Source organism: Pristiophorus japonicus, chromosome 2, assembly GCF_044704955.1.
Source record: "Pristiophorus japonicus isolate sPriJap1 chromosome 2, sPriJap1.hap1, whole genome shotgun sequence".
Taxonomy (NCBI): domain Eukaryota; kingdom Metazoa; phylum Chordata; class Chondrichthyes; family Pristiophoridae; genus Pristiophorus; species Pristiophorus japonicus.
Window position 1 is genome coordinate 365603317 of NC_091978.1, and position 27823 is coordinate 365631139.

Below are 27823 nucleotides of genomic sequence, written 5' to 3' on the forward strand. Positions count from 1 at the left end.
CTAGGTGGTAGAGGTCGCGGGTTTGGGAGGTGCTGTCGAAGAAGACTTGGCGAGTTGCTGCAGTGCATCTTGTTGATGGTGCACACTGCAGCCACGGTGCGCCGGTGGTGGAGGGAGTGAGTGTTGAAGGTGGTGGATGGGGTGCCGCACACTACCCTTGTAAATAATGGGGAACGATTGACACTGGGGTCCTCCTCAGATGTCTCTCATTAGAATGTCGAGGAACAGGAATGGACAAAGATCTGGGAGCAGTACCTGGCTTTTTCAGTAACATTCAAACAAGTGCTCCTTAATTGTGTGATTGCCTGCTTTTAATTGGTTTTCTAATCTTATCAGTTCTGAGAACTGCTTGCTCTACACTTGTACCAATCCTTGTGGCATCCTAGCCATGTAAGTCCTGAAAAAAATCTATTGCTGTTCCACTCTGCACCTCGGACATATGTGAGTAGGGCGTTTCATCACCGTCACTGCTTCATTCCGTTGAATGAGGGGGTGGCTGGGAGAGGGAGGGAGAGAGGGGGTGGGGCTGAGAGGGGGTGGGGTTGAGAGGCGGGAGAGGAGGGGCCTGTGCCATCTTGGCTCAGTGGGCAGCTCAGTGGGCAGCACACTCGCCTTGGAGTCGTGGGTTCAAGCCGAACTCCAGAAAATTGAGCCCATAATCTAGGCCGATGCTCCAGTTGCAATACTGAGGGAGTGCTGCATGGTCAGAGGTGCCGTCTTTCGGATGAGACGCTAAGCCGAGGACCTCCTGTCTGCTTGCTCAGGTGGATGTAAGAAGTCCCGCGGCACTATTTAGAAGAGCAAGGGTCTTGGCCAACATTTATCCCGCAACCAACACCATCCAAACCAGATTAACTGGCCATTTACCTCATTGCTGTTTGAGAGAAACACTTGTGAATGAAACACAAAAGGTTCATATGCAGGTACAGCAAGCGATCAGGAAGGCCAATGGAATCTTGGCCTTTATTGCAAAGGGGATGGAGTATAAAAGCAGGGAAGTCTTGCTACAGCTATATAAGGTATTGGTGAGGCCACACCTGGAATACTGCGTGCAGTTTTGGTTTCCATATTTCCAAAAGGATATACTTGCTTTGGAGGCAGTTCAGAGAAGGTTCACTAGGTTGATTCCGGAGATGAGGGGGTTGACTTATGAGGAAAGGACTCATTGGAATTCAGAAGAATGAGAGGTGATCTTATCGAAATGTATAAGATTATGAGGGGGCTTGACAAGGTGGATGCAGAGAGGATGTTTCCACTGATGGGTAGACAAGAACTAGAGGGCATGGTCTTAGAATAAGGGGCCGCCATTTAAAACTGAGATGAGGGGAAATTTCTTCTCAGAGGGTTGTAAATCTGTGGAATTCGATGCCTCAGAGAGCTGTGGAAGCTGGGACATTGAATAAATTTAAGACAGAAATAGACAGTTTCTTAACCGATAAGGGGTTATGGGGTTACGGGGAGTGGGCGGGGAAGTGGACCGGAATCCATGATCGGATCAGCCATGATTGTATTAAATGGCGGAGCAGGATCGAGGGGCCGTATGGCCTACTCCTGCTCCTATTTCTTATGTTCTTGTGTTTGGGACCTTACTACGCACAAATTGGCTGCCATATTTCGAACAGAAATGACTCTTGTGAACGGACTGTAATCTTTATGTGTGTGTTTCTCTCGCAATTCCGGATAATTGGCATTTTATTTAGGCAGATGCTGAACACTATGAAATGGGCAATATCACTTTATTTGTTTACGCAGCTGAAAATCTGGATTTCATCCCGGTTTCGAATCACTTCAGATCGAGGATGCCCTTTTAAGCTCCTTTACACACAGAAATACCTCTGTGCAGGGGTAGGCGCGGACGGTTAATATACATTTTAACTTTTCCTTTCGATGCGAATCCAAATGTTTCATCCCTGCAAAGGCCACTGACCAAAATTGGCAAGTATGTCAGCAAAGTGGAGAAAGGTAACTGGTGACGTTCGTAGCATTTGGCTGGGCGCTGGTCTCGCTAACTCTGCACACAATGAAACTGCTGTTGTTCTCATGTCAGTCGTATTGAATCTACCTCGCATTGAGATTTTTAATTACAGCTGTCAGGTTTGACAGGTCCGGAAACGGATTGCTAATAATTACTTGAGATTGGGTTATTTTAAGGTTTTTAAAAAATATATATATACATGTACTTTTGAGTTTCAAAGTAGTTTATCTAAAAACCTGTCTGGCATAAGCTCAACTAACAGTTATTTTTTTTTTTGCCGATGAAATAAATTGCCCTTTCCATTTTCATATAGCCTTAGTTCTGTGCTCACCCTTCCTTGTTCTATCAGATTGGTGGGGCTGTCTGGGATGTGAACTGCACCATTGGTGGTGTTTCTACTTCACATTCATTGAGGGGAGGCTGGGTACGATAGAATTTCCAGGCAAATTTGATTCTCATTCTATCTCCTCTCCCTTATCCACCCCTCCCCCTCTCCCTTATTCACCCTCCCCCCCCCCCCCTCTCCCTTATCCACCCCTCCCCACTTCTCCCTTATTCACCCCTCCCCACTTCTCCCTTATTCACCCCTCCCCCCCTCTCCCTTATTCACCCCTCCCCCCTCTCCCTTATTCACCCCTCCCCCCTCTCCCTTATTCACCCCTCCCCCCCTCTCCCTTATTCACCCCTCCCCCCCCTCTCCCTTATTCACCCCTCCCCCCCCTCTCCCTTATTCACCCCTCCCCCCCTCTCCCTTATTCACCCCTCCCCCCCTCTCCCTTATTCACCCCTCCCCCCCTCTCCCTTATTCACCCCTCCCCCCTCTCCCTTATTCACCCCTCCTCCTCTCCCTTATTCACCCCTCCCCCCCTCTCCCTTATTCACCCCTCCCCCCCTCTCCCTTATTCACCCCTCCCCCTCTCCCTTATTCACCCCTCCCCCCTCTCCCTTATTCACCCCTCCCCCCTCTCCCTTATTCACCCCTCCCCCCCTCTCGCTTATTCACCCCTCCCCCCTCTCCCTTATTCACCCCTCCCCCGTCTCCCTTATTCACCCCTCTCCCTTATCCACGACCCCCCCTCTTATCTACGACACCCCCTCTCTCCCTTATCCACACCCCGCCCCCCCCCCCCAAGCCTCATCTTTGAGAGACAAGAGCACATGATTTTAAGGTCCACTTTTCTAGTGGCCCGGACATGAATTGGCCCAAACTTACCTTTGGTCATCAAGAGACCAAAGCTGGACTTCCTAACCGCCATCCCAACATTGGTATCTGGTGCTCTAACTGTGGACTGCCCCAGTCCAGCAGATGTATGTTTTATCTTTCCATTTCCCCTTCTGTATTTCCAGTGCATGTTTAATGCCTTGAAGTCCTTGGCAATTTTGACTGGTTATAGTCAGAGCTGAGCAGAAGACATGGAAATGAGTAGACTGGTTCGATATTCCCCTGGGGCGTAGAAGAATGAGAGGTGATCTCATTGAAATGTATAAAATTCTTACAGGGCTCGACAGAGTAGATGCAGGGAGGATGTTTCCCCTGGCTGGGGAGTCTAGAATCAAGGGCTACTGTCTCAGAATAAGGGGTCGGCCATTTAGGACTGAGACGAGGAAAAAATGTCTTCACGCAAAGAAAGAAAGAAAGACTTGCATTTATATAGCGCCTTTCACGACTACCGGACGTGTCTCGGCGCTTTACAGCCAATGAAGTACTCTTGGAGTGTAGTCACTGTTGTAATGTAGGAAATCTATGATCACCCAGAGGGTGGTGAATCTTTGGACTTCTCTACCCCAGAGGACTGTAGTTCTGAGGGGGAGGAAATAAAATAATGTTTTTTTGTTTATCTTAATCTACAGTGAACAATTTCCCCAAGGTGGCGCTGCCTACTGCACACGTATCTCCAGCCAATCAACCTGGGTGGGCACCTAACCCGAAGGTGTCGGATACCACAACGGGCACACCAGGGCAGCAGGATGACGCCTCACTGGTTCAGATGGCTGAGCATATCCCGGCTGGCAACAGGACCCCCATGTGTGGTCACTGCAACCTGATCATCAGGTAAGAGGCGCAAGCAGAGATGTTGGGACTATTTTTATGAAATTCGAAACGCCTAAACTGGTGAAATTCGTCGAGTTGCATCGAGTCTATGTCGCGGAAATGGAGTGGACCCTTGGCGCAGAGGTAGCATTTCTGTCTCTGGTATAGGGTGTTTGTTTTTCAATCTAGCTTGATTCTTAGACCTGGGAACCTATAGTGGGAAAGGACAACAAGTGGCCACAATATTTAGGCTTAACCCAGTGTCCGTTTTATTACGCAAAAACCGACTAAAACTACAGGACTAGACTTCTGAGAGAAATCGACTGAAGACATACAATCACCCTTCCTGGCTGTAGCTATTGTAGGTTTGTGGTCATTGGTTCCGTGACCGGTTGGTTCTTCTTCTGGCCGTTCTCTGCAGTGCTTTCGTGTACGTTCCGTACTACATGTTCGTTCGATCTGTGTCCATCTATACACTATCTTTCTGCTTCTGCTGTGTGCTTCTTTTTCTGTCTGTTCCTGTCCTTCTGCCGTCTTCTGCTGAGCTGCCTCTTCTAGTTCGCATATTTATATCTAGGTTTTGACTGATCTCCCGCCACTGCGGTTTCTGATAGTGTTTGCATCGATGCATTGTTTTGTGGTCCCCTTGGTTGATTGACTGCAATAATGGACTCATCTGTTTTCCCATTTGCACACTGAGTCTGCAAGGCTCAAGTTGATTTCTCATCTTAACACCTCGTTCCCAAAAAATGTGCACCTGGAGTGGTTCCTTTGTTATCCGGTCTTTTTACAGACTTGGTGTCTCCAGTGAGCTTGTTTTCCCCACCCTGGTCAATCATGTTCAGGGCCTCACGTAACAACTCCATTGTTGTTATGCATGAAGCCAGTTTTGGTTCCTGACCACAGGATGTCCTCAATTGCCCAGCTTAATTCCAAAAGCTTGTATTAAATTCCAAAAGCTTGGATTAATCAATTTTTAGTTCATGGTCTCCTTCTGTGCTTTTCCAAAGATTAGTGAGCGTACACTGGGTCAGAAGGTGCAATGTTGGGGCCCCACTCCAGACAGTCCCAGCGAGTGCAGTCAGAGCGTCTGCTCTGAACTCTGGGTTGACAACCAGCGGGGGGGGGGTGGAAATTTGACACCGAGCCACATAAGAAGAAATGATGACAGGTGACCAAAGATGTAGGTTTTAAGGAGCGTCTTGAAGGAGGAAAAAGAGGTAGAGGAGTTCCAGACCTGAGGGCCCAGGCAGCTGAAGGCACGGCCACCAATGGTTGAATGATTATAATCAGGGATGCTCAAGAGGGCAGAATTAGAGGGGCACAGGCTTTTCGGGGTGGGGGTGGAGGGGGTGGTTTGTAGGGCTGGATGAGATTACAGAGATAGGGAGGGGCGAGGCCATGAAGGGATTTGAAAATAAGGAGAATTTTGAGATCGCGGCGTTGCTTAACCGGGAGCCAATGTAGGTCAGGGGTGATGGGTGAGCGGGACTCTGTACGAGTTTATATAGGGTAGAATGTGGGAGGCCAGCCAGGGGTGCTTTGGAATACTCATGTCTCCGGATTATTAGTCCGGGCTCTGTATAACTAGTCCAGTGACATAACCACTACGCTACCATACCTGCGATACCACTGGTTACTGAGCCTCACGCAGCCTGATGAGTAGCATAAGAAATAGGCCCCTCGAGCCTGCTCTGCCATTTAATAAGATCATGGCTGATCTGATGGGCTCAGCTCCACTTCCCTGCCCGCTCCCCATAACACTTGATTCCCTTATCGTTCAAAAATCTGTCTATCTCCGCCTTGAATATATTTAATGACCCAGCCTCCACAGCTCTCTGGGGCAGAGAATTCCACAGATTTACGACCCTCTGAGTAGAAATACCTCCTCATCTCAGTTCCAAATGGGCGACCCCTCATTCTTAAACTATGCCCCCTAATTCTAGATTCCCCCATGAGTGGAAACATCCTCTCTGCATCCACCTGGTCGAGCCCCCTCATTATGTTTCGATAAGATCACCTCTCATTCTTCTAACCTTCTAATCTCGAGACTCCCCATTATCGCAGATGAAATCTTCTTAAGTACCGATTGGCACTGGCCACGGAAAAAAAAATGGCCCGTCTCCAAGAAGCAGATCATTACAGATTTGTGTAATTAATACAACATGCTGTCAATTCAACAAAGCTTCCTCTTCTCTGTAGACTGATAACTATAGCATGTCACTCCCTGCCTGAAAGTGGAGCAGCCAGATCAAATAATACTGCTTCAGCGTAATTACAGCTCATGCCCTCCTGCTGCTATTCTTTAGTCGGACGAGAGTGGGATCAGATGTCAATTCACTTTACACCTGTTTCGGTAAAGCCAGGTTGTACTGTCAAACCACGAGAGGTGGGCACCGGAGGGACTGGAGTGCATCATTACTCCCCAGCAAACAAACTTTAATTTGACCATAGTTTCAAAAAGTTTTATTTGTTAATTTGTCGGTTCTAGTGCCCCCTTTAATAATAGTTCTACTTTAAAATAGTTGTGTTATCAGCCAAGCTGCGGGCGGGGGGGTGGTAAAATGACCCTAATGTGTAATAGATATATTTTTTAAAACGTTGACGTAAATTAGAATTCCAGGATCCCTGAACGCTATTGTTCGGACATTTATTAAATTCCTGCTCCGCTTGGCTAATCTGCCCATCTGTCGGCAGCAGAGGCATGCTCCTGTTTCCGGAAGTTTCCCTGAATGGGACCACAGTGGATGCAAAGAGATGGAAAGTTGATCCCAAGCTGGCACGGGGAACCGTTTCTCGGCAGGTATCGATGCTCTGCTCGTGAATCCGCCGATAGGAGAGTGGTTTGTTGTACACAAGGGCTTGCACTGTCGCAACCCTGAGCACTCCAGGAAAGGGGGCGCTGGTGTCGGGAGGTTGCAGGTGTATCGGGTTAGGTCAGAGTTTCAATCCGCCACTGCGTAAACCAGAGTTGATCCAAAAACCCAGCCGCCCTAACTCGTCCTAACTAAGTCCTTGTGTTCTTATGAGGCAGTTCAAAGAAGGTTCACGAGGTTAATTCCGGAGATGAGGGGGTCGATTTATGAGGAAAGGTTGAGTAGCTTGGACCCTCTACTCTTTGGAATTCAGAAGAATGAGAGGTGATCTTGATCGAAACGTATAAGATTATGAGGGGGCTTGATAAGGTGGATGTAGAGAGAATGTTTCCACTGATGGGTGAGACTAGAACTAGTGGCATAATCTTAGAATAAAACTGAGATGAGGAGGAATTTCTTCCCTGAGGGTTGTAAATCTGTGGAATTCGCTGCCTCAGAGAGCTGTGGAAGCTGGGTCATTGAATAAATTTAAGACCGAGATGGACAGTTTCTTAATTGATAAGGAAATAAGGGGTTATGGGGAGCGGGCGGGGAAATGGACCTGAGTCCATGATCGGATCAGCCATGATCGTATTAAATGGCGGACCAGGCTCGAGGGGCCGTATTGGCCTACTCCTGCTCATATTTCTTATGTTCTTAAGTCCCGCTCACCCATCACCCCCTGTGCTCGCTGACCTACATTGGCTCCCGGTTAAGGAATGCCTCGATTTAAAAAATTCTCATCCTGGTTTTCAAATCCCTCCACGGCCTCGCCCCTCCCTATCTCTGTAATCTCCTCCAAACCCCCTGCCGCCGAGATGTCTGCGCTCCTCAAACTCTGTCCTCTTGAGCATCCCTGATTATAATCGCTCAATCATTGATGGCCGTGCCTTCTGTTGCCTAGGTCCCAAGCTCTGGAACTCCCTGCCTAAACCTCTCTGCCTCTACCTCTCTTTCCTCCTTCAAGACGACCTGTAAAACTTACCACTTTGACCAAGCTTTTGGTCACCTTCCCTAATTTCTCCTTGTGTGGCTTGGTGTCAAATTTTTAACTCCTGTGGCGCGTCTTGGAATGTTTCACTACGTTAAAGACGCTATATAAATACAAGTTGTTCTGAACAAGGGAGGAAGGAAGCATGCAGACAAACCCACAGTCTTCTGTTGGCCTGTAATCTGTGCATAGAAGCTCAGCCGCCCCCAAAACTTCACATTACAGAGGCGGTAGATAGGCTAATGTCACGCCCAGTTTTACGCAACATTCAATTTTTAACGTTTTCTCCAGCGCTCAAAACTGAGAACTTTTTAATCCCCATTTACTGCTTCCCCTTTCTGCCCACAACTGAATTTCTGCGGCTTAAAAATGCACAAAACCGGCGAGTGTGGTTTTGCGTGCGAGAACAGTAATATTTTTGTGGCAAAACGATTAATGAGAAAGCTTGTAGAGATGTTCGAACTGGCAGGTGTGTCACACGCGATGGAGTATACATTGAATAATGGATGAGGTGTTTAAACTGGCTTATTTGGATGAACGATTAACAGATTAGCCGCTGTAGAAGTAATGCAGACTAATTAATATTTGAACTGAGCATTCAGGTTTGACAATGCTGCCCTGAAAGGTGGGTGGGATCAAGGGTGTTATTAGCATGGAGCATGAATGGCCTTCTTTCTCTCGCTACCTTTCTCTTCCTTCCAACCATTCTCCTCTTAATTGTACCGGCAAACCTGCTCAAAGCATGTGATGGTGTGCAGCACTCTGTGCATGCACTGGTTTTCAATTTTAATTTTAACGTAATGATTACAGTTGTGAAACAGGATGTTAGACCTGGAGTACTGCTTACAGTTTTGGCCTCCTTATTCAAGAAGGAATATACTTGCTTTGGAGGCAGTTCAGAGAAGGTTCACGAGGTTGATTCCTGAGATGAAGGGGTTGTCTCAGGAAGAAAGTTTGAACAGGTTAGACCTATCCTCGTTGGAGTTTAGAAGAATGAAAGGCGATCTTATTGAAACGTATAAGATTCTGAGGGGGCTGGACAGGGTAGCAGCAGAGAGGATATTTCCCCTCGTGGGGGAATCTAGAACTAGGGGGCATAGTTTCAGAATAAGGGGCCACCCATTTAGAACGGAGATGAGGAAGAATTTCTCCTGAGGGTCATAAATCTGTGTAATTCTCTGCCCCAGAGAGCTGTGGAGGCTGGGTCATTGAATATATTTAAGGTGGAGATAGACAGATTTTTGAATTATAGGGGAGTCGAGGGTTATGGGGAGCGGGCAGGGAAGTGGAGTTGAGGCCAAGATCAGATCAGCCATGATCTTATTGAATGAGCAGACTCGAGGGGCCGAATGGCCTACTCCTGCTCCTATTTCTTAAGTAGACATCGACTTCCATTAAACAATGGGCCTGAATTTGCGGTCGGAGGCTTCCCGCGAGCGAATGCCTCTGAACCGCGAGCAAAGTCTGAACCAATCCGATGGTCCCAGGGATTCATAGACTCGCGCTCCTGGCCCTCTACGCATCCACATGCGTAAAGGCCCACGTATCACAGGGACGCAGACGGTTTACAATCGCCCCTGGGGTCATAAGAACATAAGAATTAGGAACAGGAGTAGGCCATCTAGCCCCTAGAGCCTACTCTGCCATTCAACAAGATCATGGCTGATCTGGCCGTGGACTCAGCTCCACTTACCCGCCCGCTCCCCGTAACCCTTAATTCCCTTATTGGTTAAAAATCTATCTATCTGTGACTTGAATACATTCAATGAGCTAGCCTCAACTGCTTCCTTGGGCAGAGAATTCCACAGATTCACAACCCTCTGGGAGAAGAAATTCCTTCTCATCTCGGTTTTAAATTGGCTCCCCCGTATTTTAAGGCTGTGCCCCCTAGTTCTAGTCTCCCCGACATGGGTCACATGGGCAGGCCAACCAATGAAAAAGAGAGATCCTCATTATGCTTATGGAGATTCCATTTACGTACAGAACCCCTGGAAGCAGGAATAGGAATCCTGTAAAAAGCAGAATTACACACCAGTTAAATTAAAATATATCATTACATGTTCAAAATTAATTAAAATTAAATTAAACATTTAAAACAAAAAAAATAGTTTTTTGAAAAATAAATTAAAATGTTTCAAAGGGACCACACACTCAGCAAAAAAAAATTAGGGGGAACTTTGGTGCCGTGGGATCTTTTACATCCACCTGAGAGAGCAGACGGGGCCTTGGTTTAATGTCTCATCCGAAAGACGGCACCTCCGACAGTCATCATCATAGCAGTCCCTCGGAATCGAGGAAGACTTGCTTCCACTCCTAAAGTGAGTTCTTTGGTGGCTGAACAGTCCAATACGGGAAGCCACAGACCCTGTCACCGGTGGGACAGAGTCGTTGGGGGAAGGGGGGGGTGGGACTGATTTGCCGCACGCTCCTTCCGCTGCCTGCGCCTGACCTCTTCACGCTCTCGGTGTTGAGATTCGACGAGCTCAACGTCCTCCCGAATGCACTGTCTCCACTTAGGGCGGTCTTCGGCCAGGGATTCCCAGATGTCAGTGGTGATGTCACATTTCATCAGGGAGGCTTTGAGGGTGTCCGTTTAACGTTTCCGCTGCCCACCTTTGGCATGTTTGCCGTGAAGGAGCTCCGCATAGAGCAGTCGCTTCGGGAGTCTCGTGTCTGGCATGCGGACAATGTGGCCTGCCCAGTGACAGTGTGGCGCTCCCTCAGCACTGCACTGGGAGCGTCAGCCTAGATTTATGTGCTCAAGTCCCTGGAGTGGGACTTGAACCCACAACCTCCTGACTCGGAGCGAGAGCATGCTTACCCACTGAGCTACAGCTGACACGGGGAAGGGTCGAGTAAAGGGAATGGCTCATGATCTTTGGCTGAGTATTTCGCCTCTGAGGAGCCACAGGTATCGGTGCGATTTTATTTTCTTTTTTTTCTTTTTCTTTTTTGTATTTTGACATTTCCGATAAGTTGTGTTTTTTTTTCCGTTTAGTGATTGCTTTGTGTTTGTCCTGACAGAGGTCCGTTTCTGGTGGCAATGGGTCGATCCTGGCATCCGGAAGAGTTTACGTGCGCCTATTGCAACCTGTCTCTTGCCAACATTGGGTTTGTGGAAGAGAAGGGCAGTGTGTATTGCGAGAAGTGTTACGGGCAGTTCTTCGCCCCCGAATGTTCCCGCTGCCAGAGGAAGATCTTAGGGGTAAGTGACTTAAGGCGCTGCCCTGAGTAAATAATAGAATGATGGGAAAGTTACAGCGCGGAAGGAAGCCATTTTGGCCCATCGTGTCCGCGCCGGCCGACAAAGAGCTATCCAGCCTAATCCCACTTTCCAGCTCTCGGTCCGTAGCCCTGGAGGTTACGGCACTTCAGGTGCACATCCAAGTACTTTTTGAAATGTGATGAGGGTTTCTGCCTCTACCACCCTTTCAGGCAGTGAGTTCCAGACCCCCTGGGTGAAGAAATTTCCCCTCAAATCCCCTCTAAACCTTCCACCAATGACTTTAAATCAATGCCCCCTAGTTGTTAACCATTCTGCTAAGGGAAATGGGTCCTTCCTATCCACTCTATCTAGGCCCCTCATAATTTTATACACCTCAATAAGGTCTCCCCTCAGCCTCCTCCGTTCCAAAGGAAACAAACCCAGCCTATCCAATCTTTCCTCATTGCTAAAATTCTCCAGTCAACAAACTCGTAAATCTCCTCCGCACCCTCTCCAGTGCAATCACATCGTTCCTGTAATGTGGTGACCAGATCTGCACGCAGTACTCTAGCTGTGTCCTAACTAGTGTTTTATACAGTTCAAGCATAATCTCCCTGCTCTTGTATTCTATGCCTCGGCTAATAAAGGCAAGTATTCTGTATACCTTCTTAATCACCTTATCCACCTGGCCTTAATTTAAGTTGCTGCCCTGAATGAACCAGTGATACTAAACACTGACGTACCAGCATATAATTCTTGTACTCCTGCAATCACGTTGCACTTATTCTATATTTCTGTGTTGGCCACATACAGTAATATTATTTTTAACAGCTTCCCCCCCCCCCCCCCAACCACCCATCTCCTCCTTTTCATGTTGACGCCTCTACCGCTCTGCAGACCTCCGTGCCGTCTCTTAGCCAACTGAGACCATTCTTTCCTCTTCTACACATGGTCGCTGCGAAAGACATGAGAGCGAGCCAGGGTGATTTAACCACTGATTTATACTTTCCCCTTCGCAGGGGAGAGATTTAACATCTGGTCAGTGAAGTAACTCCTCTCCAAGCACATCCCCGCTCTTAGTATGGCTAAGATTGGCAATTTGTGGAAACTTGTTATTCCATCGCACAATTTGTTGGAACATGCTACACTTTTTTTTTAAAAAAGAAAAAAAAGACTTGCATTTATATAGCGCCTTTCACGATCACCGGACGTCTCAAAGCGCTTTGCAGCCCCTGAAGTACTTTTGGAGTGTAGTCACTGTTGTAATGTGGGAAACGTTGCAGCCAATTTGCACACAGCAATGTGATAATGACCAGATAATTTTTTTTTTTTGTTATGTTGATTGAGGGATAAATATTGGCCCCAGGACACCAGGGATAACTCCCCTGCTCTTCTTCGAAATAGTGACGTGGGATCTTTTACATCCACCTGAGAGAGCAAACGGGGCCTCGGTTTAACGTCTCATCCAAAAGACAGCACCTCCGACAGTGCAGCGTTCCCTCAGCACTGCACTGGGAGTGTCAGCCTAGATTTTGGCTAAGATTGGCAATTTGTAGAATCTTATAATTCCATTACCCCATTTGTTGGAACATGTTGCACTACATTATTGGAACAATGCACTTTGAATCTGTAAATAGACTTGGTATAATTTATTTGTGCACACAGATACTGATGGAACCATCGGAGGAATAGCATTTTCCCCATAATTTATTTTTTCTAAATCATTTAAAGAAATTATTCTTTTTTTTAAGTGATCATTTTTAATTGGAGTACGGTAGTGTAGTGGTTATGTTACTGGACTAGTACTGCGGAGGCCTGAACTAATAATCTAGAGAACGTGAGGTCAAATGTCACCATGGCAATTTGGGAAGTTGAATTAAATTTTTTTTGAATTATATTTGAAAAAATCTGGAAATCAAAGGGTGGATGTCAGTAAAAGTGACCATGAAGCTGTCTGATTGTCATAAAAACCCAACTGGTTCAGCAATGTCCTTTTATAGAGACGGGAACTGCCGTCCTTACCTGGTTTGGGTCCATATGTGACACCAGTTGCAGGCCAGTGTGGTTGCCTTCAAAAGCCCTCCGAAGTGGCCTGGCGAGCCGCTTGGTCGCGTCGAACTCGGGGGAGGCCCCAGGCCTCCTCGTGAGCCCCGAGGAACACTGCTGCTTCCTTCCGGCTCACCAGAAAACTACAACATTTAATAAAAAAATAACACGTCTTGCTGAGCCACAGCCTGGCAGGTTTTGACCTTCAGAACTTAAGAAACTGAGCAAGAGTCGGCCATTGCGGCCCCTTGAGCCTGCTCTGCCATTCAGTAAGATCATGGCTGATCATCGGCCTCAACTCCACTTTCCCGCCCGATCCCCATATCCCTCGATGTCCCCTAGAGTCCAAAAATCTATCGATCTCAGCCTTGAATATATTCAGAGACTCAGCATCCACAGCCCTCTGGGGTAAAGAATTCCAAAGGTTCGCGACGCTCTGAGTGAAGAAATTTCTCCTCATCTCAGTCCTAATTGGCCGATGTCTTATAACCCCGCGTTCTCGACTCTCCAGCCAAAGGAAACGTCCTCCCTGCATCTACCCTGTCAAGCCCCTTAACAAATTAACTCGTTTCACTGAGATCACCTCTCATTCTTCTAAACTGCAGAGAATATAGGCCCAGTCTGCTCAATCTCTCCTCATAAGACAATTCCCCCCCCATCCCAGGAATCAATCTAGTGAACTGTTGATGCACTCCCTCTAAGGCAGGTGTATCTTTACTTGGGTAAGGAGACCCTTGCGGGGACGGTCCTGGTAGTTCAGGCCTCCGGTTAAAATTGCAGTCGGTTGCCCGAGGACCTAATCGGAGATCACTATTCATACTGGCACCTCCGGCCTCGGGCTGGTGATCTTGGTCCCTGCAATTTTAAGATCTTCAGTCAGCAGCGTCGGGGCGGGTGTCCAACGGATAAGTCCCCCGCTCGGTTTTAACTGCGTCTGCCTGCCAACCTGGTTTCCACTAGGCAGGAGCAGTTAAAATACCCCGCCCCCCCCCCCCCCTGTGTCAGCCGTGGCTCAGTGGGCAGCACTCTCTCGCCTCTGAGTCAGAAGGTTGTGGGTTCAAGTCCCACTCCAGGGACTTCAGCACACAAATCCAGGCTGACACCCCAGGAACTCTCGGCTCACCTCGGCCCCGACCTTGTCGTTCCTCTGCTGCTCGCCACCTCTCCTCCTGCACCCGAGTCCCGACTCCGCCAATGGTCCTACCCACGCTCCAATTGGCGACTTGGATTTTGGTGACGTCCACCCAGTCGCCCTCCTCGAAGCCGCCGCTCTCCTAGACTAGTTTGCGCTGCTTTCTGCAGGGGGCTGGCTCCTGCTTATATCCCCCGACCTGCCGCGATGGTGTTCCCTCGCAGGTCGGGGGACCCAGTGCGGCACCCCCCCCCCCCGCAGACTCCAAAAGTACTTCATTGACCGCAAAGCGCTTTGAGATGTCCAGTGGTCGTGAAAGGTGCTATATAAATGCAAGTCTTTCTTTAGTCTCGGTATAACGGTGCAGCTAGATTGTCGATCTCCAGGAAGGTTATGACCAACGAGAACAAACTGGGGTTGCTTTTTAAAAAAAAAGAAAAATTAAACCCCATCTCCCAAGTGCATTCCTGGAACAGCAGAAACACTGAAGCTGCCCCTCAGTATTTCGCTTCATCCCAGCCAACATGGAAAAAAAACAATCTGAGCCGAAATCCCGTGACAAGTCTCCCCCTGCTCCAAAAGTTCAGCTCTTCCCAAAATACGTGAGATTGGGAAACTCTGAAATCATCTGGACAGTGTCCGTGCAAACCACAAGATGTCTCCCAACAGCCGCAGTCATTCAGCTGGTGTGGCCAGATGTAGATCCGAGATGTACTTTCAGATAATTATTGGAGCCACAGAGTCCTTTTACGCTCCAACTGGTGGTCGCATACTACGGTTGAGGGATGTTATACTCCCAGTCTAGTGCCTGGTCTCCCGATTATTTATAAAGTGTCTGGTACTAGCTGGTATTGTGAGAGTGCCGCACAGGCTTAGCTCGACGGCTAATGTGTGGCCTGGCTCCAGGAAAGGGACCAGGAGAGACGATTCAAAGCCACCAAGCAGAGAGTCGGGTCATTTCTGGTGAATATGGAGGAATCCCAGATGGACGCAACCCAAGACATCTCCCGGATTGGAGCCAGTTTCTCGGCTGTCCCATGCGTAGTCTCTGTGCCAGATGACTGCTCACTGAACTTCAGCTGCCATCGTGCCACATTACAAGACCATTGCCAGAGCCTTCCTCAGAACTCTGGCGCCGATGACCCTTTGCTATCCCAGTCCAGGAGAGCCGCAACCAGACCGGAGTTCCTGAGTGCAACAACCCCATTCTCTCTCTGATCCAGGGTTATTCATCATCATCATACGCAGTCCCTTGAAACGAGGATGACTTGCTTCCACGCCAAAAAGGGATGAGGTCACAGGTGTTTCAATGAAGGACCTAATATTCCAGGTCCTGAACTACATCCTGAAGGGTGGAAGATGCCTGTGCGTGGAATTTTTTTAACATGTGGCCATTGCACACCAGTAAAACGTCCCAAGGTGCTTCTCAGAGGCGTTATTAAACAGAATTTGACAACAAGCCGCATAAGGAGCACTTGGGATCGATGGCCAAGAGCTTGTTCAAAGAGGTAGATTTTAAGGAGTGTCTTAAAGGAGGAAAGAGAGAGATAGCGAGGCGGAGAGGTTTAGGGAGGGAATTCCAGAGATTAGGGCCCAGGCAGCGGAAGGCATGGCCACCCCAATGGTGGAGGGATAAAAATCGAGGATGTGCAAGAGGCAAGAATTGGAGGAGCGCAGAGATCTCAGAGGGTTACAGAGATTGGGCTTGAGAAGGTGAATGCTTCCCCGGGCTGGGGAGTCTAGAACCAGCGGTCACAGTTTCAGAAAAAGGGGTTGGCCATTTAGGACTGAGATGAGAAACTTCTTCACTCAGAGGGTGGTGAATCTTTGGAATTCTCTACCCCAGAGAGCTACGGAGGCTCAGTCGTTGAGTATATTCAAGACAGAGATTGATAGATTTTTGGATATTAAGGGATCTGGGGATTGTGCGGGACGGTGGAGTTGAGGTCGAAGATCAATCATGATTGGGAATGGACAGGTTAGATGCAGGAAGAATGTTCCTGATGTTGGGGAAGTCCAAAACCAGGGGTCACAGTCTAAGGATAAGGGGTAAGCCATTTAGGACTGAGATGAGGAGAAACTTCTTCACTCAGAATTGTGAACCTGTGGAATTCTCTACCACAGAAAGTTGTTGAGGCCAATTTGTTAGATATATTCAAAAGGGAGTTAGATGTGGCCCTTAGGGCTAAAGAGATCAAGGGGTATGGAGAGAAAGCAGGAATGGGGTACTAAAGTTGCATGATCAGCCATGATCATATTGAATGGTGGTGCAGGCTCGAAGGGCCGAATGGCCTACTCCTGCACCTATTTTCTATGTTTCTATGATATTATTGAATGGCGGAGCAGGCTCGAGGAGCCGAATGGCCGACTCCTGCTGCTACTTATGTTCTGCTAGGGAGTAGCAAAGCCATGGTGGGATTTGAAAATTTGCTATTCCAAATGTTCAAGGTTTAGCCATAAATAACTCTGGCCATGAAAAAAATATATACTTTTCTCATTTATAAGTAATAAAGGTATCTTTGGAAAGGGATTCAGTATGAAAACATTGATTGGTTTCCGAATTGAAAGTTCATTCTCACAGGCTGCATTAAATAGAAGTTGAGTTTTTGCACAGCTAAGCGTTAAAACTTCAGATTTAAGGGAACAATAAGTTCCAGATGGAAACTTATGATGGCTGTGCTGTTTAAGATAATATCTAAATCCTTGGCCCATCATGCTACAGTAAATGTGAAATGGAGCTGTGCGAATGGGTCCCCTGCTGTATGCTGCAGCGTATTTCTAGCACACAAACAGGCCATTTGGCCCAACAGGTTCATGCTTTGCTCAAGCCTCTGTACATAGATACAGGAAGCATTTGTTTCTCTGATGCTTTACTCGAGTTGCTTCCCATGAACTGTTTGCCAGATGGAATACCTCCGGTAGAAAATTTGTGCACCGGAGGGCAAGCTGATGTATTCTTGGTAAATGTAATGTCAGCAGTCACTGCATAGACTGGGTGTAGGACGTTAGGTCATTTATATTTTAAAAGCCAGCAAAGAATTACTAAAAAAATGATTGAGATAGGGAAGATAGACTATGAAAGTAAACTAGCACGAAATATAAAAACAGATAGCAAGAAGTTCTATAGCTATATAAAAAGGAAAAGAGTGGCTAAAGTAAATGTTGATCCCTTAGAGGACGAGACTGGGAATTAGTAATGGGAAACATGGAGATGGCAGAAACTCTGAACAAATATTTTGTATCAGTCTTTATGGTAGAGGACACCAACAATATTCCAGCACTGGATAGTCAAGGGGCTATGGGGGGGAGGAACTTAACACAATCACAATTACTAAGGAGGTGGTATTCAGTAAGATAATGGGACTAAAGGCGGATAAATTCCCTGGATCTGATGGCTTGCATCCTATGGTCTTAAGAGAAGTAGCGGCAGGGATTGTGGATGCACTGGTTGTAATTTACCAAAATTCCCTGGATTCTGGGGAGGTCCTGGCAGATTGGAAAACTGCAAATGTAACGTCCCTATTTTTTAAAAAAAGGAGGCAGACAAAAAGCAGGAAACTATAGACCAGTTAGCCTAACATCTGTGGTTGGGAAAATGTTGGAGTCCATTATTAAAGATGCAGTAGCAGAACATTTGGAAAAGCAAAATTCGGTCAGGCAGATTTATGAAGGGGAAGTCATGTTTGACAAATTTGCTGGAATTCTTTGAGGATGTAACGAACAGGGTGGATAAAGGGGAACCAGTGGATGTGGTGTATTTGGACTTCCAGAAGGCATTTGACAAGGTGCCACATAAAAGGTTAAGGCACAAGATAAAAGTTCACGGGGATGCAGGTAATATATTAGAGGATTGGCTAAATAACAGAAAACAGAGAGTCGGGATAAATGGTTCATTCTCTGGTTGGCAATCAGTAACTAGTGGGGTGCCGCAGGGATCAGTGCTGGGACCCCCAACTATTTAAAATAAGAACATAAGAAGTAGGAACAGGAGTAGGCATTATGACCCCTCGAGCCTGCTCTGCCATTCAATAAGATCATGGCTGATCTGATCATGGACTCAGCTCCACTTCCCCGCCCGCTCCTCATAACTCCTTATCCCTTATCGTTTAAGAAACTGTCTATTTCTGTCTTAAATTTATTCAATGACCCAGCTTCCACAGCTCTCTGAGGCAGTGAATTCCACAGATTTACAACCCTCTGAGAGAATAAATTTCTCCTCATCTCTGTTTTAAATGGGCGGCCCTTATTCTAAGATCATGCCCTCTAGTTCTAGTCTACCCCATCAGTGGAAATATCCTCTCTGCATCCACCTTGTCAAGCCCCCTCGTAATCTTATACGTTTCAATAAGATTACCTCTTCTGAATTCCCATGAGTAGAGGCCCAACCGACTCAACCTTTCCTCATAAGTCAATCCCCTCATCTCCGGAATCAACCTAGTGAACCTTCTCTGAACTGCCTCCAAAGCAAGTATATCCTTTCGTAAATATGGAAACCAAACCTGTACGCAGTATTCCAGGTCTGGCCTCACCAATACCCTGTACAGCTGTAGCAAAACTTCCTGCTTTTATACTCCATCCCCTTTGCAATAAAGGCCAAAATACCATTGGCCTTCCTGATCACTTGCTGTACCTGCATACTATCCTTTTGTGTTTCATGCACAAGTACCCCCAGGTCCCGCTGTACTGCGGCACTTTGCAATCTTTCTCCATTTAAATAATAACTTGCTCTTTTTGATATTTTCTGCCAAAGTGCATGACCCCATACGTTCCAACATTATACTCCATCTGCCAAATTTTTGCCCACTCACTTCGCCTGTCTATGTCCTTTTGCAGATTTTTGTGTCCTCCTTACACATTGCTTTTCCTACCATTTTTGTATCGTCAGCAAACTTGGCTACGTTACACTTCTTCCAAGTCGTTAATATAGATTGTAAATAGTTGGGGTCCCAGCACTGATCCCTGCGGCACCCCACTAGTTACTGGTTGCCAACCCGAGAATGAACCATTTATCCCGACCCTCTGTTCTCTGTTAAATTGAATAAATCTATATTAACGACTTTGGCAGAAAAAAATCAAAGAGCAAATTATTATTTAAATGGAGAAAAATTGCAAAGTGCTGCAGTACAGCGGGACCTGGGGGTACTTGTGCCTGAAACACAAACGGTGTTAGTCTGCAGGTACAGCAAGTGATCAGGAAGGCCAATGGAATCTTGGCCTTTATTGCAAAGGGGATGGAGTATAAAAGCAGGGAAGTCTTGCTACAGTTGTACAGGGTATTGGTGAGGCCACACCTGGAAAACTGCGTACAGGTTGGTTTCCATCTTTACAAAAGGATATACTTGCTTTGGAGGCAGTTCAGAGAAGGTTCACTAGGTTGATTCCGGAGATGAGGGGGTTGACTTATGAGGAAAGGTTGCGTAGGTTGGGCCTCTACTCATTGGAATTCAGAAGAATGAGAGGTGATCTTATCGAAACATATAAGATTATGAGGGGGCTTGACAAGGTGGATGCAGAGAGGATATTTCCACTGATGGGGGAGACTAGAACTAGGGGCATAATCTTAGAATAAGGGGCCGCCCATTTAAAACTGAGATGAGGAAGAATTTCTTCTCTGAGGATTGTAAATCTGTGGAATTTGCTGCCTCTGGGAGCTGTGGAAGTTGTGACATTGAATAAATTTAAGACAGAGATAGACAGTTTCTGAACCGATAAGGGAATAAGGGGTTATGGGGAACGGGCAGGGAAGTGGAGTTGAGTCCATGATTGGATCAGCCATGATCGTATAAAATGGCGGAGCAGGCTCGTTGGGCCGTATGGCCTACTCCTGCTCTTATTTCTTGTGTTGTTACATTCTTCTATTGTAACCGCATTGAATAATCCATGTACTTTCACCAGAGGTTGGTATTGGCCTTCAAGCAAGGACCAGCAGTTTGGGAGGGTGGAAGTGGGCAGTATCTCCTCACAAATTGCTGCTTTCTTTTAAGTAGACTGACCTGTAAATCTCCACATACTTGTTTGACTCTTGTGCTAACTGTACATGTACACACTCGAACACACTTATGTTGGCAGGGCAATCAAGATGTACGATCATCACATAACGTTACTTTTCTCGCCTCCTTGGTTAGAGTGGTGTAAAGTAACCATTGACAGTTTTGGCACTCGGGCAGTGGTATGCCAAGGTTCCTCAGCAGGGTTTACTGCTCAAGTATTTACTGCTCAAGACTTTTTTTTAAAAAAAGGCTTGAAAGAGGAACTTCTAAAGATAAAAGGAAGTTTCCACACGTCTGCACCCAGGTTCAGTGGATCCTGTGGGTGCTCTGCCTCAAAGATGCCAGTGAGCCTGGGCATAGACACACGGAAATGAGTAGTAAAACTTTTGATCTTTTATTATACATGTGAGACAATATATTGCTAGTTGCAGTTTGTGGGAGCTTGCTGTGTGCAAATAGGCTACCGGGTTTCCTAACATTACAACAGTGGCTACCTTTCCAAAAGCTGGCTGTAAAGCACTTTGGGACATACTTTGGGACGTCGTGAAAAGCGCTGTATAAGGGTTGCACATTTGGCCGATGATATGGGGAACAACATGATTATTAAAACAGACCCACAACACTGCTGGAAATCTGAAATAAATACAGAAAATACTGGAAACACTCAGCAGGTCAGGTAGCATCTGTGGAGAGAGAAACAGAGTTAACATTTTAGGTCGATGACCTTTCCTCAGAACCATGATTCTTAATATCGCTTCTTAATTATGCGGTCAAATTATTGTCTCTAAAAAAAATATACTTTTTTAAATAGTGTCAGCTATGGCTCAGTGGGCTGCACCCTCGCCTCTGAGTCAGAAGGTTGTGGGTTCAAGTCCCACTCCAGGGACTTGAGCACAAAAATCTAGGGTGACACTCCCTGTGCAGTGCTGAGGTGCCGTCTTTCAGATGAGACGTTAAACCCAGGACCCGTCTGCCCTCTCAGGTGGACGTAAAAGATCCCGCGGCACTATTTCGAAGAAGAGCAGGGGGAGTTATCCCCGGTGTCCTGGGGCCAATATTTATCGCTCAATCAACATAATAAAAACACATTATCTGGTCAATGTCACAGTGCTGTTTGTGGGAGCTTGCTGTGCGCAAGTTGGCTGCCGTGTTTCCCACATTACAACAGTGACTACATTCGAAAAGTACTTCATTGGCTGTAAAGCGCCCTGAGACGTCAGGTGGCCGTGAAAGGCGCTATAATAAATACAAGTCTTTCTTTTTATTTTACTGTGTAGCGTTTCACAAACCTACACACTTGATGAATGCCTGGTGGTGTGTGGGTCTCAATCCTCGGTGGTGTGTGGCTCTCAATCCTCGGTGGTGTGTGGCTCTCAATCCTCGGTGGTGTGTGGCTCTCAATCCTCGCTCGTGTGTAAGCGTTTTTTTTTCTTTTCTCTGCTGATTGTGGCGCTGTTTTTTGTTTAGGAAAGGAACGGTGCCCAGTCTCCCCTCCTCTCTCCTCCCAATGTGAATAAGGTCAGCATCGTTCCTCCTTCTCACTCTTGTTTTCCCTGGCCCCACAGGAAATCATTAATGCCTTGAAGCAGACCTGGCACGTTAGCTGTTTTGTGTGCGTGGCTTGCATGCAGCCTATTCGCAACAATGTTTTCCACATGGAGGACGGGGATCCTTACTGCGAGAAAGGTAACCATCGGCCCTTGATCAACGTGGCGCCGCGCAGGAGGGTGATTGCGAACTGTTCTGAGGTGGTGTTGCTTCACATGCCCTGCTTTGTGGGGCGACGGCACACGTCATCACCGTGGATAAACTTCATAGTTCAAAGTAGTCTCTGTATCTGTTTTTTTTTTTAAAATGTACTTTCGAAGCGGCGAAGTTAGTCTCGTACCTTCCGTAATCTCCGTGTTGCCCCAACAGCCGGACTCTTGTCTGTCGGGCTCTGTTTGCATGACATGATCTGTTGACATTGGTTAAAGGGCTCCTAGTACAAATGGGCTATGGAATTAATCCATTTTTTTAAAAAATAAATTCTTTCCACAGATTATTATGATTTATTTGGCACCAGTTGCCACGGCTGTGACTTTCCGATTGAAGCTGGCGATAAATTCCTTCAAGCCTTGGGCCACACTTGGCATGACACCTGTTTTGTCTGTGCTGTAAGTAAAGCTGAACTGCGAGCCGCACGAGCTCTGAATCTTAAGAAAATCTTGCGTCTGCTCGTCTTGCGTCTACAAAACCTCACTTCCTCTCGTCATTCTTTGCGTCGCACTTTTTTAGTCAACTTTTTTGTGCATTCTAAGTTCCTGTGTCCATATCTATAATAGGAATTGCCCTTTGTATCCTCACCCCACTGTAACTTCCACATTCTGGCTAACTGGTGGCTTTTCCCCACAAATCTCTTAAATTGCTTCTGAAAAATGTATTCTCTGCATCATAGTGTACAAATTACATACCGGTTGTAGCTGCTGTTCTGTCTTCTGGACGTTTCAGAAAATGTATTAAGCGGAGTAAGAGAGAGGTGAATTTTGAAGCCTACTCATAGCTTGACAGAAAAGGTGATTAGTAATTGCTTACAACTGCAAGACATTCCAAATGCAGAGAGCGAGGTAGACAGATAATGTCTTTCCTCATTCTAATTTGATTTTTTTTGAAGTAAACAAAAAGCATCTTTAGAAGAAAACTGTTAGGAAAGGTTGGGAGGAGGGAAGCCTCTGGCCTCTACCTACCTGAAAATGAAGAAAAAGGGCCGATTGCAAGAGAAGAGGAGAGAAAGAATAGACAGTTAGGAGAGGCCTTGCTCTCTGATGTAAAATGTGTCATGGGTGATTGACTATAACTGCTGTCCATTCACTGGTGGGAGTTTGCAATTAGTGTGACACGTTTGCATAGGCTTTTGATTGCTACACATTCCTGCCCTACTTTGTACACGCCCGCCCACTCATTCCCAGGTCTTTAACTCAGGCTTTGTGCAGTGCCACAGAAAATAGAGCTAGAGTTACAATATTTGTCTTATTTGTGACTTGGCAGAAAGTTGGAACAACCTCAATCAAATATCGAAGGCCTATTAACTAAAGTGGAATTGTCTTCCTTTGTTTATCAATCAAGGAAGTTATGATGAACCTGTACAAAACACTGGTTCGGCCTCAACTGGAGTATTGTGTCCAATTCTGGGCACCACACTTTAGGAAGGATGTGAAGGCCTTAGAGAGGATGCAGAAAAGATTTACGAGAATGGTTCCAGGGATGAGGGACTTCAGTTACGTGGATAGACTGGAGAAGCTGGGGTTGTTCTCCTTGGAGCAGAGAAGGTTGAGAGGAGATTTGATAGAGGTATTCAAAATCATGATGGTGTCTGGACAGAGTAGAGAGAGAGAAACTGTTCCCATTGGCAGAAGGGTCGAGAACCAGAGGACACAGATTTAAGATGATTGGCAGAAGAACCAAAGGCGACACGAGGAAAAACTGTTTTATGCAGCGAGTGGTTAGGATCTGGAATGCGCGGCCTGAGAGGGTGGTGGAGGCAGACTCAATCGTGGCTTTCAGAAGGGAGTTGGATAAGTACCTGAAGGAAAATAATTTTGCAGGGCTACGGGGAAAGGGCGGGGGCAGTGGGACTAGCTGTGAAGTGCTCTTGCAAAGAGCCGGCACGGGCTCAATGGGCCAAATGGCCACCCTTCTGTTCTGTAACCGTTCTATGATTCTATTCACATTTACAGTTTTAATTGACTGGTGCGATCTGGCTTAAGTTTTATACACTTGGCCTATTTGGTGTGTTCAGATCGGCGTCATTGTCCTCTGTTAAGTGAACACGTTATTTCATGCAGCAGAGCCTGGTATCCAATCGTCTTGAATCCCCTTGCCATTGGACCAAGACCTTGCTCTGTCAAGCCCGTGTGGTAGCTGGTGTTGGGGTAAAAAGAAGACTTCTCTTCTTCAAGGTGGACTCTGATGTAAGGAATCGATACCCGCCTGTATAGCGACCACAGAATCACTCAGACTAAACCTTGGTTCAACTGGTTTTCATTCAAGCATGCTCGAGAAGGTTCCGATGAACACTTCCCTGATCAGAGGTTTTATAATTACAATTATACAGTTTTTCGAGGTGTGCGACCCTCCTACAAAACCACCGATTGGCCGACTGCTCAGACTGGCTCTGAGTGGTCCCCCTCACCTGTCCATCTCCCATCACATGTTGCCCTTCTGGAATGTGTGGTTCAGTGGCGTCAACTTTGCCTCAGTTCCTCATGACGTGTTGATTAACCTTGTTTCCCAGGATGGTGCCTCTTATCCCTCTCCCAAGAACTCTAGTCAAAACTACCAGTCAATACTACCCTATTCCCATGCTGCTATAATCGATGTTCCCAAACATGTTACTGCCCTGGTTCTGTACTGAATATGTGTGCTTCCATGAGTCTGTACTAAGGTTAACCCAACAGATGGTTCATTAACCATCAGGCATTGCTGCTTTCCTCCTCTTAACCCAATGTAAGCGAGTGTATAAGCGTGCTTTACATATATAAGCGAGTTTTACATAATCGGTCAATAGTACAATCCCTGCCGCAAGACCGAGGAACTCCAGATTCCTCAGAACCTCCTGATACTGATAAGCCCTTTTAATCTGGACCATTTTACGTGTCCGATCAATTCACTAGCTCCAGTATCTCCATTCGTGACCCTTGGTCTGTCTCCACTCTAGTGACCGTTTTTTCTCCCCTTACAATGGTGTGCAATGGCCACTGCACGTTTAAAGAATTCACGCACAGGCATCTTCCACCCTTTAAAATGAAGTTTGGGACCTGGTCCACATTGGGCTCATCAGTCACCTTCGAACTCATTTTGGTGTGGAAGCTGGCTCTGGGGGACTGCCTAAGAAGAAGAATGTTATTTACTGAGTGTTTGTTTTTTTTTGTTCCAGGTGTGTTGTGTAAATCTGGAAGGCCAAACCTTCTTCTCAAAGAAGGACAAGCTCTTGTGCAAGAAGCATGCTCATACAATCAACGTCTGAGCCTATCGATGAGATACGAGAAGGAGGAGGAATTGAAGAGAACATAAAGAAGAAATGAAAAACAAAATAAATAATTTGCTTTTTTTTGTTGTTGAAAGGCATCCAAACCACAATTAGCCATTGGGTTTTGAAGGGGGAAAGATTTGGTTGTGATGTGTTTGAATATATTTTGGTTTCGGGCTCTATTTAGATCCGTAGCTCAGAATACTTAGCGGTTAGAACAGTGTTGTGACATTATCACCTGCCCAAGAACTGCATTCAAATGCCTATCTTGAATCTTTTATTGACTTGTTACTATTTAAAAACACAAGGTGCCTTCAGACACAGATCACACCCCTTTTATCCAAAATTTGCATCAAATATTCCTAGTTGCTCTAACGGTGCCACATGATGTAGAAATTCAGGTACTGCAATCGTACTGAATCCATTGTCCGAGAACATTTACTTTTCCAAATTTAATATCCGCCTAATTTGTACAAAATCACACTCAACGAATGTCTTATTTTGTAATCAAGTAGATTCAGAATCGACTTGGTCCCTTGTGCCTTTTTGAGTAACATTTAAGTTCCTTATGCCCATCGAAAAAGATTAATTTAGTCATACACAAACCATTGGTTATGGCTTTGAGAACAGGTTGGATGGAGTTTGACAAAGGTCTGTGAAGGGAATAGCGTTTAATTTTTTTCTAATGACTGGCCAATCTTGATGTTGATTGCTCTCTCTCTGATGGAATTTGCATAATTTTAAAAACAAAAAACAAAAACAAAACAAGGTGAACATTGTACTAATGCTTCAAGGATTTTGCACCTTATTGACGTGCTTCTTGCAAAACATTTTTAATAACTGTTTAATGGTGAAATTAAATTCTGCCTTGTTGTACAAATTATGGTAGAAGAACAAATTAGGGATGATGAAACCACCTAACTCTATGGGACATCCTGGAATAGTTGTCCATCTTTATTCAGTAATAAACTGGAAGAGTGTGGTGTGAGATGTAATGCCACAAGTTAACTTTGTACTTACTTTTCTAGGTCTACTGGGTTATATTTAAAGTTAGTGTAGTGTGTCTTAAACGTACATCTCTGGGGATTGCTTAAATGGTATTGGTGTTCATCTCAATTTTTGCAGGCCAGAATGGGAAGTCTTTTGGGTGGAAGGGAGCCTCTTGCCAAATGTTGCTCAATATCATAAGCAAAATGCTGCGGAAGCTGGAATCTGGAATAAAAACAGAAAATGCTGGAAATCACAGCGGGTCAGGCAGCATCTGTGGAGAGAGAAACAGAGTTAACGTTTCAGGTCGTTGACAATGGCCATCTTAAAGAAGGGCAAGCTACTGAGCAAGAAGCACGCTCATACAGTCGATGGGGCGACGAAGGGTCATCGACCTGAAACGTTAACTCTGTTTCTCTCTCCTCAGATGCTGCCTGACTGACCTGCTGAGTATTTCCAGCATTTTCTGTTTTAATTGCTCAATATCATGTTCAGTAAGCATGGGGGGGAGAAAGTGGTCCTGTGTACAATCGCTTGTCTTGTCATGACGTCATTGGACGCATAGCTGGAACATTGGACCACAAACCGGACTGGATTATGTACTTCTGTACCCCTGCGGAAACCAGGAATGATGTCAAATTGGGCTTCTGTCTTTACAATCCCACAAGTTCACCTCTTGAGATGTAATGTGATCAATGGTATAAATAGGAGAGCTATTTGCTAGTGACTGAATACTGTTACTTTACCCCCCCCCCCACCACCTTTCTCCCCGCACCCACCCTTCAGACATTTTTAATCAAGGCACCTGTTGCCCTGAAGGGGTGGGGAGGGGGGTGGGTGATAGATCCCCGGAACTATCGCCCCTCTCTAGTTCTGTGGATCGTTAGCCGGATAAGCGTGCTGAATATCTGATTAGAAAACTGCGTATGAAGCGGGCAGCTGAAAATTTTCTATCCTAAAATTGAGGCGAGACTGCTTAATTGCATGCTGGGGAGCAAACGCTGCTTTGTACCTGAATGCGTAGGCTGATGCTGTAGTCGGTGGGGGTATTTCAAATACATTCCTTTGATGTCCGGCGAGCCATTTGGCTTCGTGTTGAGTTGACCAGCCTAGGAAGGGGTTGTGATGTCATTCCGTTGTGACTGACGAGTTTAAATGCAAGCATCTGACACATGTTTCAGATCTATGGAAATTGTTGAAGCTGAGACTGTGTGGCTGTGCATATATATATATATATATATTTTTAAAAATCCTCCTTTTATGAATATTTCCTGGTTGTCCTTAGTAATTGGAATATATGCTGCTCTCTCTTTGCTTGTATAATAGGCCATTGTATAGTCGTGGGAGTGGGCCAAAGAGTTGTGCCTGTGCGTGTTCCTTTATTCAAATGTGGAGGCCTTATTTTTTGTACTTGTGTTTAGTGTCAGCTGTGGTTCAGTCAGTAGCACACTCGCCTCTGAATCAGAAGGTTGTGGGTTCAAGCCTTGCTCCAGGAACTGGAGTGCATAAATCCAGGCTGACCCTCCCAGTGCAGTGCTGAGGGAGTGCTGCACTGTCGGAGGTGCCGTCTTTCAGATGAGACGTTAAACTGAGGCCCCGTCT

General features: G+C 46.2%; 1 protein-coding gene across 12 annotated transcripts in view; it reads left to right on the top strand.

The window, feature by feature from the left end:
- LOC139250361 (PDZ and LIM domain protein 5-like) overlaps window positions 1-26880 on the top strand; it is a 301980-nt gene extending 275100 nt beyond the window's left edge. For all 12 annotated transcript variants that reach the window (XM_070872813.1, XM_070872816.1, XM_070872817.1 and 9 more), the window contains 5 exons: window positions 3827-4028; window positions 10878-11058; window positions 21792-21912; window positions 22267-22382; window positions 25142-26880. In XM_070872813.1, the coding sequence (XP_070728914.1) occupies window positions 3827-4028; window positions 10878-11058; window positions 21792-21912; window positions 22267-22382; window positions 25142-25231 (710 nt within the window). In that variant the 3' untranslated portion in view covers window positions 25232-26880. The remainder of the gene's footprint in view (window positions 1-3826; window positions 4029-10877; window positions 11059-21791; window positions 21913-22266; window positions 22383-25141) is intronic.
- Window positions 26881-27823: the final 943 nt, after the last annotated feature.